Source organism: Lynx canadensis, chromosome C1, assembly GCF_007474595.2.
Source record: "Lynx canadensis isolate LIC74 chromosome C1, mLynCan4.pri.v2, whole genome shotgun sequence".
In the NCBI taxonomy this organism is placed as follows: Eukaryota; Metazoa; Chordata; class Mammalia; order Carnivora; family Felidae; genus Lynx; species Lynx canadensis.
The window spans coordinates 45,366,672-45,384,073 of NC_044310.1; the positions used below are offsets into that span (position 1 = coordinate 45,366,672).

Sequence of the window (17,402 nt, forward strand, 5' to 3'; positions counted from 1 at the left end):
TCAGCAGTGACCAACAGGCAGACGTGCCTGGCACACAGGTGCTCAACGGGTGTGACATGTACCAGCTCCCCCTCTTCTTCCAGGCTGGGGAGACACCGGGAGAGAAAGCAAGGGCCAAGTGCCATTCGCTGGGGAGCGCCCTCCACCCTCCTTCTTTTGATACGTAAAGAGCTCCCTTGGGAGCTCCCGAAGCACACCTTATCAGGAGCCCTGCTTCTTATCTGCCTTTGGGGGACCCACTAGCTCCTCCCTCCTTGACAAACCCCTTTAGAATACAGAAGCTCTTTAGAGCCTGAGACAGAGCAGAGCCAGAGTCTGGCTGGGCAAACAGGCTTTCAGAGATGAAAGAGCAGCTGAGGCAGCTACGGCCACCATATTTCCCACTGGAAGGATCAGGAAGTAGTGCCCCGAGGTGAAGCCAGCCCATTGAAAGAGCTCAGATGGCCTGCGAGCCCCCTCCCTCCTGCCACACACCCGAGACAAACACCCCTCACACATTTCAGGATTCCAGCCCCTTCATTAGTTGGGTTATGAGCTTTTATTTAAAAAGCACATTTAATACAAGTGTAGTTTCGCAGATACAAGTTTTCACTTTGTATTCTACAAAAGTCTTTGAATATTATTCTCTTTACAAAATGGAACCTTACAAAAATACTGACACTTTAATGTTTTTATACAGTTTTCTCTAGTTGCAGTTATTTCTTTCATTGTAAAACAATGTCTACCACAGAACTACGATATTTTAGTTGATATTAAAAAAAAAATTAACTCCATGCTTTTTTAAGCAGCTAATGTAAATAACACAGGTCGAGACAGTTTATAATCATAGTGGATGTAGCTAAAATTGTTTCAGAAATAATATCTTACATAGTTAACTTTTAATGTTTTATACATTATTTATATAATATTTATATATAAAAATCATAGCTTGCTAGAAGTGGAAATGAAAAGGACGGCTTCTGGAGTAAGGATGTACATGTGCTTGATCCATGTGGTTACATTTAGCCCTTTGCAAGGTTTGCACCCGCGATCTGAAAGCATTTCTTCCTTCCTCCTTTCCTCGAAGGTTCAGTAGAAAGGATCCCTGTCTACTGCCCCGCGTGGGACCTTGCTTGAAAGGACACTTACGGAGAGAGGATGAGGAAAAACTCTACGGAGATTTAACCCATGTGTTCTGCCCAGCAGAACCTACCGAGAACTGCCCTAGAGATCAACCCCAAGACAATAGTGCTTTACACAGCTTCGCAAGAGCAGCCCCCGCAGAGACGCTCGTCCGCTCCGAGATCTGGAAGCGCCGCCTCTCAGGCACGAGACCATCTGCTGCTCTGGCTCATTCTGACTCTGAGTAGCCAAAAGGTTGGTGAGTTTTTCATTCTTGCCCATTCGCTCCCACGTCTCTTGCACGTAAGGCTGCTTCCCGTCAGCCGACGGCAGAGCACGCCTTTGCTGGTGTCGGGACCCTCCCGGGAGACCCCGGGGGGCACACAGCAAGGACTTCCGGGGAGAAAGCAGTGACCGAAGCTAACTGTTACCAAGAGTGTGAAGGTGCCGAGTGACTGGTGAACACAACGGGGGCATCCCACTGCTGACGTCCCGCATCACCCAATGATGCGGCCAGAGAAGACAAAGGAGGGCCAGCACCCTCGATCGCTTTTGAAATTGTGCTATTTGTGAAACTCACTCATCCACAAAGAGTCTCCTGATCGCTAAAGTGAGGGGCTGTGGCTGCTGGCCTGGGGGCCGGGGGAGGGAGGGAGAAAGGCCTCAGGACTGGGAATCCAGATTCGGGATCGCGTGGCCTGACTTAGCACACCTGCTCTGCCCTTATATTGAACAAAACAAAACCAACCTTCCCGAACCAGAGTCACAGCACAGATCAGAGTGGTGTGGACAGAGAGACACGAGACAGGAGCCCGCCCAATGGCTGTTTTCTTGATTCAGTGCTACTTCTGGCATTGTGTGCTACAATGTGAATTTGATCTTTTCTCACAGGCCTGGGGTTCCTCGGGTCACAAGCGTGACTGGCAGACCCTACTCAAATCATTTTAGTGTCTGTTCCAGAACAAGCCCGTGTTCACTAGAACATGAACACTTAGACCAATTGCACATCCAGGATTTCGGCACTTGGTGTTAGTTTGCTGTTGTTTCCACATAGGTGAATGCTACCTATTTTGGAAGGCCACAAAATAAGACTTTTTTCTTTTTTTTCCTTTTTAAAATCAGTTGGGCAAAAAGTTTTTCCCTACATTCTACTGTCTGATGAGATTGGAGAGCAGCAAGAGCTTGCTGTCAGCAGTCATTTTATAAAACAGCTCAGGAGGTGGGCAGCACCTACACCATGTTGTGGTGATTGTTCCTGTCAATAATGTCCACAGGTGAAAGGATTTCCTTCCGAGCAGGGGGAGGCAGGGAGAGCGTCGTCTTGGTCTTGAAGAGGTCGGACACAAAGAAACCTAGAAGCACAAAATCAGACATCGAAATTAATAACTGACGTCTGGGGCCTGGGGACAGGCAAAGGGAAGGTCATAGAAGCACAGACTCTGGGAAAAAGGGACCCCCAGACCATAGATCTTTGACTAGGGAAGGATCCTACGAAGATTTTATATATATTATATATATATATATATATATATATATCAACTTGTGTTATACAGGTAGGGAAACTGAAGCCCAGAGAAGGACAGTGACATGTCCCAGGATGCACAGCCATGGTGGGAGTAGAATTCTGTTCTCTGGACTCTCAGTCCAGTGCTTCCTACCAAAAATGCTACTTCCCTATTTCTCAAGGAAAATGAACAGCAGTGAAAAATAAATTCCTACATAAGGAAGCAAGTCATAATTAGTCATGCTCATTAATCTATGATACTTTCCCTTTCCTCACAAAGAAATCTAGGGTGTAACCACAAGAGATCAGCCAACATGAATTCCTATCAGCAGGAGTGGAGAAGGAAGCCGTTGTGACCACGTTTTCCTGAAAGTCCGGATCTCAACAATTTGATGGGGGTGCAGAAGCCAGGGTTTTGTGGCTGAGGGAGTCAGCAGCTAACCCGGAGGAGAGGTCAATGCAATCTCCTATCGCTCCTTCCCAAAGTCCTTCCCATTTGTGAGCACAAGACCCCACCCGGTCTTAACAATCCCTGAGGAACATTTACAGACACCCAACTTGCAAAGGTACAGCGAGGGCTGAGGCATAGCTCCTGTCCCAATTAGCTTACGAGGACAGATTCAAGAGCCTGATGAGTTAGTGGAGTAAGAAAAATTTATGCTTTGTATTACATGGCAAAATAAATACACAGACATCCACTTGAGCCATTCAGCAATAGGAGTTTGTATTGCGTAACCATAAGAGGCGGCTATCAGTCATGTCATTTAGTAGGAAACACAGGGCAGATTTTTGAAATGGAGACTAGAGCACCTCCAAATTCCCTATGCCTAGCCAACTTTCTGGATTGGAAAGTCCTTGTCCTGCCATGGGTCATGCGCTCACTAACAACGATGGCACTGTGACTTCGTTCTGGACACAGTAGAGGCTAAAAAGTTACTTTTCAAATTTTTTTGAGAGAGAGAGTATGAGCTGGGGAGAGGGGCAGAGGGAGAGAGAGAGAATCCCAAGCAAGCATGCTCAGTGCGGAGCCAGATATGGGGCTCGGTACCCTGATCCTTGGATCAGGCGTCAAGGGTCCATGGATCACCCCTTGGATCACCTATCGAACCAACTTCCATGATGTCCTTTCTATAGTCAGAGCATCAACCAAGTGCCACAGAAAGCACAGCCAGAAACTGGTGGTGCTGGTTACTCAGGAGATCAAGGGACCAGAAGAGGAACAGGAAATAGAGACTTATCAGCCGCTACAAAACCCTGACAACTTTAAAAAAAAAAAAAAAAGAATTTTTTTTTTTAATGTTTATTTACTTTTGAGACAATGTGAGAGACAGAGTGCAAGCAGTGGGGGGCAGACAGCGGGAGACACAGAATCTGAAGCGGGCTCCAGGCTCTGAGCTGTCAGCACAGAGCCCAACTCGGGGCTCGAACTCAACGAACCGTGAGATCATGACCTGAGCTGAAGTCGGACGCTTAACGGACTGAGCCACTCAGGCGCTCCAACCCTGACATCTTTTGAATTTTGTACCCATTCTATACATCACTTACTCAAAGGTTTAATTATTATTTGTTTGTAAAAAAGCAATAAATAAGAAAAGATGGCTGGGATGTTTCTGTGCTACTATCAGAAAGTGAAATGTTGCCAAGAAATGTTAACATTTTAATACATTTACAGCCCCAGTGCTATAGAATGTACCATTTTGCAAAGAAAAAAATAAATAAATAAACCTTCTGTCCCTTTCTTTTCCAAGGAGGTGTGAACAGTGAGAACTCCTGGCTCCCAGTCCCGGCCAAACCCGAGAACCAGGAAAGGAAAGATGTGTACCCAACCCTGCCAGGAGGTTCGAGGCCCCCTGGCTGGGAATCCTTTACATGTGGTCACAGAAGGAGCTTGCAAGTGCTTCCCGTATAAGGAAGCACTAACGACTGTGACTGAAGTTAAATGTGGAAATAATTACACTTTTCAACTCTTCTCTGACAGGTGCAGAGCCAGTATCCCCATCTCCACCTGGAAACTACCCTCTCCTTCCTCCTTTACTTGGTTTTGGAGGAAGGCTTCAATCTAGCCCTCCGAGGCGGACTCCCAACTGCACTTCTTCCTGCCCAGCCGCCGGTGGCACCAAATGAGGGCTCTCACAGCTCCCATCTCTTAGAGATCTTTCTCCCAGCTTCAGCCCACCTGCTGAAGGCAAACATAGCAAGGGGATGAACCCCCAGCCCCCAATAAACATCTTCCCTCCGAGAATCTGACACCACCTTAATCTACTGGCTTATTTCCCAGTTTAATTTTCTGAGCTCATTATCTACCGCATATTAGGGTTTCCGTTTCCCAGCTGCGAGACAGGGATAATATGGACATTAAAGGCAAGAATGTAGGGGCCGCCTGGGTGGCTCAGTCGGTTAAGCGTCCGACTTCGGCTCAGGTCATGATCTCGTGGCTCGTGAGCTTGAGACCCCACGTAGGGCTCTGTGCTAATGGCACAGAGCCTGCTTGGGATCCTGCTTCTCTCTCTCTCTCTCTCTCTGCTCCTCCCCTGCTCACTCTCTTTCTCTCTCTCTCTCTCTCTGAAAATAAATAAATAAACCTAAAAAAAATTCTTGTTGAATTTCTTTTTTTTTTTTTAATATGAAATTTATTGTCAAACTGGTTTCCATACAACACCCAGTTGAATTTCTAAACTCCTCTCTACTGGAAGCAAGCACGCTGGTCTTGGGTCTTATCGGCACATGCGAATCCCCCAGCCTTCTGGGGAACCACACGCTCGCACGCTGCATGTACGCGGCCAGGCGGCAAGATGAAAAGTTGAGTCAGGTCCAGCAGAACCCCCCTTTAAAAGCTGCATTTCGCTTTCAGCGTGGCTTGAGCTTACACAAACACTTTTTTGGGATCATGAAACTCGATCCTGTCAAGACTCAAACAGGGCTCAGTCTTCCCAACGCTTGAACAGCAGAGCACAAAAAGGACTAGTAGAAGTGAAAACCTTGCCCCGAGCAGTTCCATTTCCTGCAGAAGGTGCTCTCCACCCAAAAAGAAAACCCAGAGGCCCAGACGGGGAAGGGTCTATACAAATTAGGTAGCTATCTTATGTCCAGGGAACCACTCCCAGCCCACAGCCCTACTTCCACAGATCTCTGCTGTGAGAAGAGAGCAACATTAGATAATAAACACAGTGTCAGCGAGCCGGAAATCTATACCCTAAGCACCAAGAAAAGCTCTTGTTTAAACTGCCCTGAGCATTTGCTTTCAATTCCATCTCTCCGATTCTTTGAATTTTATAAAGTGCTTTTTTTGAAAAATGCAACCAGTAACGCGTATTGAACATCTGCTCTGTGCCAAGCCCTGAGATTATAAAGATAAATGTACCTAAGAGCCCTTTGCCCTCCCAAGCTCACAGGGCAATGTCGGGGGAGAGATCCAAGCAAACAGATAGTTACGATACAGTGTTTTAAAGATCATGATAGAGGGAAGCCAGGGGGGTTGAAGAATCATGGAACCCACACTGAAGGGGAGGGTGGGGGGCTTTATAAAGAAGGCTTCCCCCAAAGGAGGTATATTTGAGCTTAGCTCAGTAGGAGTTAGCCAGGTGGCGAATGCCAGGAATGTTGTTCTAGGCAGAGGAGCAGTGCGTGCAAAGGCACGGGAGTGAGAGAGAACAGCACGTTCAGGAGCTGGAGGAAACTCAGCATGGCTACAGCCACGCGGTCAGTAAGGCTGCAGAGGAGACAGCCAGATCCTGAGAAGGCTCCTAGGACACGTTAAGGAACTCGGACCTCATCCTCTTGGCTTCAGGAGCCACTGTCAAGGCTGTAGCAGAGAAGCAGCCTGTTGAGAAGGCTGTTACCTAAAGATGCAGAAGGAGTCAGAAAGGGAATGGAGAACCTGAAGGCAAGGGCACCAAGTCAGGACCCGCAGAGTCCAGAAGACGGGTCCCGCGCTACAACCAAGCCGTGAAGACGCAGAAGAGATGGGCTTCTGGAATGTGGAGAGCAGACGGCAGTTGATAAGAATTGATGGGGGTGGTGTGGACGTGTGGAGGTGGATACGCGTGCAGGAAAAAGGCGATGCTTTCCTTCCTAGTTGCGCGTCTCACTCTAGAAATCTTTGCTCTTGTCCCCCCCCCCCCCCCCGCCGAACTCTTGCGGCAGGGGTAACCATGCCAGGGGAAAAAAATTCTAGCTCCGCTTTCATCTGCCTTCTAATAACATTTGGGGTCCCTCTAACAGCACCTTGGGGAAGCAGGTGTGGCCTTCTTCTGAGTTAGAATGGCCAGGCCATTCTGGGACCCGAGTGTGCAAGATGCCCTGACGTACCCAAGCCCTCAGGAGAGTGGAGTCCTTCGACCAAGAGCAATCCTCCACACAAACGAGGCAAGTCCAGGCTGAGGAATCCCATTCGTTACAAAGAGGAGGTAAGAAGCATACAGGGAGCCACCATCCCCAGCGCGCCACTGTGTCATCACCCCCCCCTCCCCGTCCAGCACATGCGGCACTGGCAACGAGCCTTGCCCACAAGGGCAAGACAGACTTGTCTTGAAATCCAGCCTCTGCCATTTTCGGTAAAATACCCAAATGAGGGACACAGTACCCACCTCGGAGGGTCACTCTAAGGATGTGACGTAACAGAAGGCACAAGTGTTGACAGCGTGGTTAATAAACCATAAATAAATAAATAAAGGTTAATAAACCATAAATAAATAAAGGTTAATAAATGGGAGCCATGGCCACTGGCTCAGGCGTCCAGTGCCTACCTACACAACGTCACTTCTCCTTCCCCGCCCCTTGTGTGGGAAGACAAGAAACAAGAGAAGGAACTAGAAGAAAGGAAAAGGGGGGGGGGGGCGGGGAAGACGGATGATGAAGAATATAAATAAGCCAAAAGGTAAAAGTCGAGCCAGACAGGAAGATCATACGCAGGTAGGAGTTTTCCACAGGACAGATAGAATCTGATCTCCAAGTCCTATAATTTCCGAGGCTATTTTGGGGAATGAGTCAGCACAATCAAGAAGGAAGATGCCTCTGATGTCTTGCTGTCAGCACTCACTGGCCCCAGAGATGCCAGCCCCCCAGAGCAGAGAGGCCCTTCTGGGGTACGGCCTGGCTGGAGCTCAGCAAGGACCAAGCCGGCCAGAAACAAGAAGGCCGGTCGGTAGCAAGGTTTCCACTCCCACTTGCCTGCGAATGGCCACATCGGCAACTTCTGAGGGTCACTTCGTTAATCTACCCTCGGTTATGACAACAAAAGTGTTCTTTAAATGTTTCTGGAGTCCTTGAGTGTTTCAACTCCTGAGAATGTGGAAGTTAGCTCCCTGAAAATGGGAATCACCTCCTCATACATCAAGGATTTTTATAAGCCCCTGTTGAGCTTAGATGCCAGCCCAGAGCAGCTAAATATTAAAGGAGAAGAATGTTAGAACCTTAACAACCAGAAGAACACGGAGGGTTGTCTATTCTGGTATTTCTCCAAATGTAATCCTCAGATTATCTGTTTCAGAATCAGCTGGCTGCCTCTCGAAAAAGCAGATTCCTAGGCCCACCCTAGGCCTACGGGAAGTGTAGGGTTTTAACAAACCCTATTTTAGTCTGTTATGCAGACTAAAGTTAGGAGAACCGCCAATGGGCACCCTATGGAGATAACACAGATGGGCTCAAATGCTAGGTCTGCCATTTTAATGGCTGAAGGTCTTACACATCTTGTAATTGCTTTGAAAGCAGCTCCTGTATCTATACACTGGGTTTCGGGATACCTGCCCGGAGCTGCCTGTGTTTTCTCTTTGCTACCCACACTCAACGTTTTTTAAGTTTATTTATCTATTTATCTTGAGAGAGACAGTGTGAGCGGGGGAGGGGCTGAGAGGGGGACTCCCAAGGAGGCTTCATGCTGTCAGTGGAGAGCCTGACGCGGGGCTCGATCTCATGAACGTTGAGATCATGACCTGAGCCAAAACCAAGAGTTGGACACTCAACCAACTCAGCCACCCAGGCACCCCTACCCACACTCAACTTTTAATGACCTTCCGTCTTAGCACTGGGCACAGGCTTTGAGGAGTAATGCTATGCCACGTTTCCACTTTAGACTGTGAGCCACTCAAATGCATGAACAACTCAGAGCCCAGCTGTGGCCCTCAACAAATTCTACTCCACCCCCACGGGAGGATACAGTCCATGAGCTGATCTTTTTCTTTTTAACATTTTATTTTCAAGTAATCTCCACGCCCAGCACAGGGCTCAAACCTACAACCCCGAGATCAAGAATCTCACACTCCACTGACTGAGCCAGCCAGGCACCCCTGTGCTGTTCCTTTTTGTAGACATCCCCATGCCTTGGCCTCAGGATTTCCTTTTGGCATCCTGCTCTACCATAATAAACAATCTCATGGATTAAGGAATCATTTTCTTTGCAGGAGAAAGCCTTGGGACCTGGCTCACCCTCGTGCCCCAAGTATAATAAGTGCTGTCTAAAGAAAAGCCATCTTTGGCAGCCCTGTCTTTTGACTAAATGAGAGCTACCCAGTTGCAATCATCACTTTTTGACCTCAGAAAAGGACTTCCAGTGGCTTTTGGCACTGGGGACTTGCCAGCATCTCATTTGAATGGTTTCCTGGTATATCTGAGAGGAACTTGATGGGGTGGAAACGGTCACAGAAAAGACTTGCATCAGGCAGCAGGATCTGGTACCAAAATTGCTTCTGCTGTGTGTGACCTCAGACTAAGTCACACTCTTGTTGGGACTTGAATTTATACCAAATCAAGAGGTTTATGACTTCAGATGATAGATCGTCTCTGTTATGTGTGTGCAAGCATTATTTAAAAATTCACCTTCCCATAGTTGTCAGGCTTCAGTGGGAGAATTCACGTGAAAACACCTCTACTGATGTAGGGCTACTCAAATCCTACCTCAGTTATCATCATTCATGACCATCACTGCTACTGAGGGTCATGGATGAAGTTAGTCTCACAAAAACAAGGTGTGTTTGGAACAGCGGAGGAGAGTTGGGGGCAATTCTGGAGGAGAACAGGGATCTGTGCCTGCCTAGGACCCTTCCAGGAAGGCGCTTGTAGGCTATGGCAAAGGAGGGTTTCTGGGAAGGTGCGGGGGGGGGGGGGGGGGGGGTTGGGCACAGCACCGACAGCTCAGCTAGTGGGGAGCTACATCTAGCAAGATCTGGGCTTCCGGAACATGATGCTCAAGGGTGACAGAGGCTGGAAAAAGCAGGGGCCCTGCTTCCAGAAGTCCTACATTTTGAAGCTTTCTAGGATCAAGACACACTGTGTTCCCATTGTTTTCACCATCCCCCTGTCTCTGCCATTCCTTCTTCATGGAAATGTTTCGGAAAATCTTTGCCTTTCCTGCTCTTTCATAGCTCATAAAAAATGTCCACTCATCAGGTTCCATCTCCTCTAGGAATTCTTTCTAGCCTTCCAACACCCTCAGAATGAACTAACTATCCCCTCTCTTGTGCCCCCCATTGTCCCCACTACGTCAGTGTTTTTTCAACCTCATGTCACAAGTCCTGAGAAAGTTCAAATCCATTTACTGGGTGGTCACTACCAGCATTTGTTTTTTTTTTGTTTTTTTTTGTTTTTTTTTGGATACACTACCAGCATTTTAAAGGTTGAATGAAAATATTAGACTGTATCACACACAGTAAGGGTAAGTCTTATTTTGGGAATTTTCCAGTTATGTGTGAGTGCTTCTATTGGGTTATAATGGAAAACATACTTCTTTTACAGTTTTATTATTTATTGAGATAGAGAGAGAGAGGAATGAGAAAGATATTCCAAGCAGACTCAGTGCTGCTTGCACAGAGTCCAATGAGGGCTCTATCTCACGACCATGAGATCATGACCTGAGCCGAATCCAGGTCAGAAGCCTAACCAGCAAGCCACGCAGGCACCCTGGAAAATGAATTTATTATTACGGATCGTGGTCAAGTCTGGGAAGCTCCTGCATTAAAACTCTTCAAGGGCCAACTCTTTTTAGCTCCAAATCTTTAAACAAAGTATAGTACTTCCTCCATGATACACATTCAATTGATGTGTTGCATGTGGCAAGCACAAGCATCTTTATTCATCAATTCCCAATCCAAAGAGTGTGGGATGTTATTATCATCCCCACCCCCACTATGGGAAAGGTGGCTGAGAAGAAGTGACATGCCCATATGCCTAATTAGCAGGTGGCTAGTGGATTCCCTTTGGAGTCTCTGACTCTCACTCATTCATCTCAGCATGGAATGAGAAACGAGATTTTCGAAGGACACTGAAGATGGTGGAGGCTCCAGTCATCATCTGCTGGGGCCACAGTTTGTCTCCGACCTTGCTCCCTTCTCTTTCCCACATCACGGTCCTGACACCCCTACCCTCCTCAGAGTGGGGGCCCTGAGGCAAGGTCAGCCCCAGGGCCTACGGGCAAAGAGCTAACTTCTGCATGGCCAGAAAAGACTTGCAAGGTCATTTCATCCATATTCCTGTGCCCAGACAACAGTGCGATCAATCCAATGGGAATAGATGGGAATCTTCTATTAGAGAAGGAAGAGATCTCACAAATTCATGGCATAGACCAAGCATGTTTGAGTTACGGTTTTAGTCCTGTGAGAGAGAATTGTGAGCCAGGATCTGGTCCCAACTCTGCCACTGTGTGTCCTTGGTGTGCCACACCCTCTCTGCATCCATTTCCTCTCAAGGGTGTCATCACCAAGTTCTTAACACTTGTGTTCTTGCTGGTCTCTTCTCCCAAGGTCACCGCACTGGGGCAGAGACAAGAACGCCCTCTCCCTTCCCTACATCCTGGAGGAAGACACAGCAGCACAAAAGAGCGACTGCTAGCTGAGCTACACCCCCGGGAAAGAGGAAAACCAGGAAAGACTCTGCCGTGTGTTTATGACATTCGAAAACAGCCTTCCTCTGCTGCACCCACAGCAATGGCGGCCTGGCCCTGCCCTGACCCCTCCCAGGCCCCATCGTTTGCCATCTGCTGGAGGGTCAGGGAAGAGGTGACCAGATAGGCAAGTTGTCACCAGACAGGAAATGAACTGTTTGTCGCCTCGTCGGAGTCCCTGGTTACTCTAGGGGTGAGTCCAGCTGTAGGGCTCATATCTTGGTAGGGCTGACTGTGTGTGTGTGTGTGTGTGGTGTGTGTGTGTGTAGGCAGGAGGGGCACTGCGAAGGTCAGTATGTGGCTGTGTTTGCATTGGCTTGCCTGACTGTGTGTTTCTGTGGTTCTGATCGGAAAAAGGATGGATGTCTATGTGTCTGGGTACTGCTGGGTCTGTCCATGCGCCTCTGGGTCTCTCTACCTCAGCCCATAGACATACATCAGTGCGGCAGGCCTATCTGACCCCGTGTGCCCATGTCTTCGTGTTCAGTCCATGATGCCACATAGGTTTTCTGTTTGTGGTGAGTGCCATCAGCTTCCCTCTTTGGAAAGGTTCAACTAGCGAGCAGTGGGGTAGGAAATCGGATCTGCTCTTGCTTGACACGTGGTTTCGGTCTAGACACATGTGCTTGCTGTGCAGGACTTACTCTCAGAAGACCTGAGTAAAAGTGCTAAGCGTCACGGCCTGTTGCCCAAGGCTCTGCAGTGACTTAGCCAACGTTCTAGGGTGATGCAAGGCACCCACTGGGACTTAAAACAAGTCCCGGTCCCCCAAAAGAGGCCCATCTTGTGGGCACTACAGGAAGATGGTTCCATCTGAGAAGGCAGGTAGTTTACTCGCTACAAAGTCGGCCGTGCCTCTCAATCTCTGTGGGAGAAGGTCCCAGAGCTATCACGCCTCCAATGGTCCATTCACAGGATGAGAAAACTAGGCTCAGAGGGGAAGTGTCTCGCCTGAGGTTACAAGTTCACTCGTCACACGTCCTCTTTAACCAAGGCTAATCAAGCACCCCTTGTGCCAGCCACTGTATAAGGCCTGAGGATGACAAAGAGCTGGATTGGTGAAGCCGCAGGATTCTGCTAAGGCACTGGCAGCCTGGTTCGGGAGACAGACATTTGAGCAGGCAACTTCAACAAAGCCAGGCTGAAGGCCACAGCAGGAAAACCATGAAAAGGGCCACGGGAACAGGAGGAGGAAAGTTAGACATTTCTGTCTTCGAGGAAGATGGCGGGAAACGTATGATAGACTAAACAACGGTGCCCCAAAGATGTCTGTGTCCTAATCCCTACAACCTGCTAATATGTTACCCTCCATGGCCAAACAGACTTTGCAGGTGGGATGAAGTTGAAGACCTGGAGACGGGGAGATTCCCTGGATCACATGGAACCTCCCGAGCCCTCCTAAGAGGGAGGGCAAGAGAGAGTCAGAATCACAGGGGGAGATGTAGTGACAGAAGCAGAGGCCAGAGGAGAGAAGGAAAGAAAGACCTGGAGAGGGAGAGGAAGGGGGCCATGGGCTAAAGAACGCAGGCAGCTTCCAGAAGGAACGCAGCCCGCCAACACCTTGATCTTAGCCCAGTGAGACCTATTTTGTAATTCCAAACTCGAGAACTGCCAGAAAATAAATCTGTGTGGTCTGTGCTGTTCCGCCTCGGGTTAACCTCTGGTGGCCTTCAGCCCCAGTGACCATCCTTCCTTGCCAAGTGCAGAGGGCAAAGCTTTCGAGTCAGGGAGCACCTGGGAGCAGCCATCGACCATGGGTAAAGGATCTGGAATGGTGCCAGCACAGAGTAGGGGGCTTAGTAATGCTCGTACCAACTTCCTCTCCTCAGCTACAGTCAGCCAGAGTCAACAGGACAAAAGTCAGACCTCTCATTTCCCTTGTTGAAAATAAACCCCGGTCCTCCCAGATACTGTCTCATTGTGCATGGAGAGTGCTATAGGATATGAAAGAGGCAGGCTACAAAGCAGCTCTGCACCTTTTTAAACTGGGGGTGCAGGAGACCCTAACTAGGACAGCAGCACACGGAAGAAACACAGCAGCAGGCCGGTGGGCCGGGCGCCTGCAAGAGCACGGCTCAGAGAGCCACAGTCGACAAAGGGTTACCCCCTCGAGCAAACACCCGTCCCCTGCTGTCACTTCACATTAAAGCATCAGAGAGAGACTGAGCTGGCTGGTGACCAATGCTCTCATTTAACGGTTTTGCTCCCCCAATTTCTCTCCCTTCTGACCTTGACTGGGGGAAAAAAAAAAAAAAAAAGGAAGAAAGAAAGTGATGAACAAAGCCGTCAAAAGAGGCAAGTCCTTAGGCCAGGATTCTCCTGCCAAAACTGACAAGCAGCTCAGACACGACTTTCTACCTGGTGCCCACTCGATCGCCACTACTCCCTGCCCCACTTCCTTCCCCCTGCACCCGGCCCTCGCCTGCAGCCGAAGCACCCTGTCCGTATCTCCATGACAGCCCCGTGCTGTGTTCTAACCCCTGTGCTGGCCAGGCGGGTGGAAGCGAGTAGACTGGGATTTCCTTGGAAGCAAGGCCCGTGCCTTATTCATCCCTCTGCCTCCAACACAATGTCTCTTGTAGTGTTCTCAAGGAAGAGGAGAGCCACCCATTGACTCAAGCTTTCTGTGGATTAAAGACTTATCTACTCTGAGCCAGACTCCCTGAGAGGCACTGGGAGACGGGGAGAACAACAGTGTGTCATCTATGGTCCCTGTCCCCGGGGAAATTTACAGTCTAAAGGATACACACATCTGCAATGTCAGCACAGGGTGGACAAACGCCATCACAGGAAGTGAGCTGGAGAGGTGATCGTAGGGAGACTCGGGGCAGCAGCCAGGTTTAGAAATGAAGAAAGGCCAAGGGTTGTCCAGATCTCTATTGTTCATGAGTCTTACTGCGAGTGGGCAAGGATTATACGAACAACACGACCCGCATGTGTGGTGCCTAAACATCCAGCCATGACTGTGCTCTGAGATTCTCGCTGGCCTGGTGTGAGGCTCCCCAGAGGGGGCCCAGGAAGGCACGGTATCAGAGCAGGAGCTCCGCCATGTGTGCTGAATAAACCCCTCAAAACTTTTAGCAGGCAAGAAAAGCAGAGATTCTTGAGGGGACAGAAGCTCAGAGAGCTGGGATGCCTTATGCACATTCACAGAGTCAGGGATGAAATATGGGGAAAGGGTAACCCAGTCACCTGGGGCAAATGAGAACCTGGCCCATCCCGAGGCCATTCTCTAGGTACAAGGCCTTCTCTTGATATACAAGGCTCTTTAGCTAGCCAAGGTAAGGCTCAGCCTTGACCAAGCCCCCTCTTGTCTAGCCGACACCACGTTTAGGGTCTGAACCAAGTCACCCTAAAGGTCACACTGGGAAGGGTGGAAGTTTCCAAGATTCTGAATTCAACTCAATTTTAAGTGTCCACCAAAGCAGCACGTGAGCACTGAGTCAGGGACCCAGACTCTGCTGGTCACCTGACATGTGACCTGGGGCAAGTTTCTTCCCTCTCAAACCCTAAATGTCCTCATCATAAAGTGAGCAAGGTGGCCACTATCAAAGATCTCTGGCTGCAATGCTCTATGAGCCCAAACCTGAGGACTCACAGACTCTGCTGAATGAAATCTCACAGGCCTGGAAGGAAACAGAAATGACTTTCCTTTTACTGAAGGGGTCCTGGGGCGGGGTGACTCTTATACACCAAGCAGAAAAAAGGATTGAGAGCTCCCTAGCTTTGGTCACTGAGCTGGAAACATTTAACAAGCAGGCAGTGTGGGCTCTGCGTGGTAGTAAGAATACGATGCTACTCACTATGCAGCAGGCCACCAGGGCTCCTTGAGCAAATCCTGCAAGCACATCGCTGGGATGGTGCTGTGGTCGGACACACGCGACAGTCCTGTGTAAAAGGCCATCATGATCAGGGTGAACTGCAGGAGGGGCCGAGCAGGCGGGCCCCTCGCCAAGTGAAGCGGGCCTGAAGGTAGAGCTGGACAGAGGAGAGAAAATGAACAGAAGCTCAGTGCATTAGAACACCACGAGGACACACACTACACTTCCGTTAAATGGACCCATCTGGACCTCATGGCATGTTTTACAAAAAGCATTCAGCTTGGATATGACCTCAAGCCAGTTATTTAAGCCTTGAGCCTCAGCTCCCATATGGAAAAAGAAGAAAGAAAAAAAAGAAAAGAAAAGAAGAAAAGAAAAGAAAAGACAAGAAAAGAAAAACAAGAAAGAAAGAAAAGAAAGAAAAGAAGAAAGAAGAAGAAAGAAAATAAAGAAAGAGAAGAGAGAGAGAGAAAGCAAGAAAAGAAAAGGAAGGAAAGAAAGAGAAAAGAGACAAAAGAAGCAAGAAGAACGTCGAATAAGAAATAAGAGGGAGAACGAAGAAAGAATAAAGAAAGCAGAAGAAGAGATTAAATGGCGACAGCAAGGAATGCCTTAGAATACCCCAGCCTGGGGGCGCCTGGCTGGCTCACCTGGTTAAGTGTCTGACTTCAGTTCAGGTCATGATCTCCCGGTTTGTGGGTTCCAGCCCCGCGTCGGGCTCGATGCTGGCGGTGCAGAGACTGCTTGGGATTTTCTCTCTCCCCCCCTCTTTTCCGCCCCTGCCCCACTTATGTGCACACATGCTCTTTCTCTCTCAAATAAATAAATAAACTTAAAAAGAAAAAAAAAAAAGAATCCACAGCCTGGACCACACTGGACACTTCCTAAAAGTTCACTAGTTTCTTTTCATCATCTTCTTTTGAAGATATGAAGTTTGATTGAAACTCACTAAAGAATACTAACCAGGGTAGGAAAGCTTTCTTTTCTGCAACCCGTGACAACTCATTTCACGCATCTGTGTGTATTCCTGGAGATTATGGCTGTACAGTCCCTACATGGACTCGCCTCTTAGGATCGTGTTGGAAATAAATGCAGGATCGATAGGAGAGGTTATCGAGATAGTCACAAGGGGATGCTTCTGCTTCAAAACAAAGCAACCCTACCAAAGACCAAGTGTCTAACTATGGATTTTTGAGCTCGAATATAAAGGAAACACATAAACCAACCAGACAATGCCAGGGAGCTTTCACACAGAGGTTGACAGATACTGGGCTGGGTGGAGTAGAAGAGTAACCTGCAGAAAAATGGAAGAAAGAAAAAAACCACCTCTAGCCGAGGCAAGAAATGACGTCAACTGAGCATTGTCCCTTGGAGTTATCTGGCTGCAGTTTCCGTTCTAACCTCTGGGCACAACCTACTTCCCAGGTTCCTGTGGGAACTTGGGAAATGAAGGGGAAAAGGCAAGTGGACAAGGGGAACTTCCGAAGACAAATCAAAGGCAAGCGCCAGGGGGAGACCAGGAGAAAGGGGAAGAGAGCACAGGGAGGAGCCGATGGCCCAAAGACGGACCTGGGACGGCAAGGATGGGACTCTGCCCTGCCGGAGACAAAGGGACACCTTCCTCCTGGTGGTCAGGAAGGAGCAAGCCACTGGCTGGTCCTGAGGAGAAAGAAGGGTGGAAGATTCCAGAGCCAGCCCTGACAGGGCGGGAAGTTGGCCAGCACTGAATCCACAACTAACCGGAAAGGCAATTCCTAAAACCCAGGCCAAGAAAACAGCAGGCAACTCTATAATCATTATGAATGCTATGAATGCATTATTGGGCAATCTAAGAATAACGAATGAGAAATAATAAAGAATGCACTGATGGGCATGGTTGAACAAGTGATAAAATCAACAGTTTCTCGTATATAAAAAATAAACAGTTGAAAATCTACAAGAAGAGGTAATGGGGCGCCTGGGTGCCTTAGTCCGTTAAGCGTCGGGACTCTTGATTTTGGCTCAGGTCATAATCTCACAGGTGGTGGGTTCGAGCCCTGCGCTGGGCTCTGTGCTGACAGTGTGGAGCCTGCTTCGGATTCTGTGTCTCCCTCTCTCTCTGCCC

General features: G+C 48.6%; 1 protein-coding gene across 1 annotated transcript in view; it reads right to left on the bottom strand.

Moving 5' to 3' along the window:
- Window positions 1-505: 505 nt before the first annotated feature.
- Window positions 506-17,402, bottom strand: part of PLPP3 (phospholipid phosphatase 3) — an 86,312-nt gene continuing 69,415 nt past the window's right edge. The window contains 4 exon segments of the mRNA XM_030325012.1: window positions 506-2,452; window positions 15,279-15,342; window positions 15,345-15,413; window positions 15,416-15,455. Of these exon segments, the coding sequence (XP_030180872.1) occupies window positions 2,332-2,452; window positions 15,279-15,342; window positions 15,345-15,413; window positions 15,416-15,455 (294 nt within the window). The 3' untranslated portion in view covers window positions 506-2,331.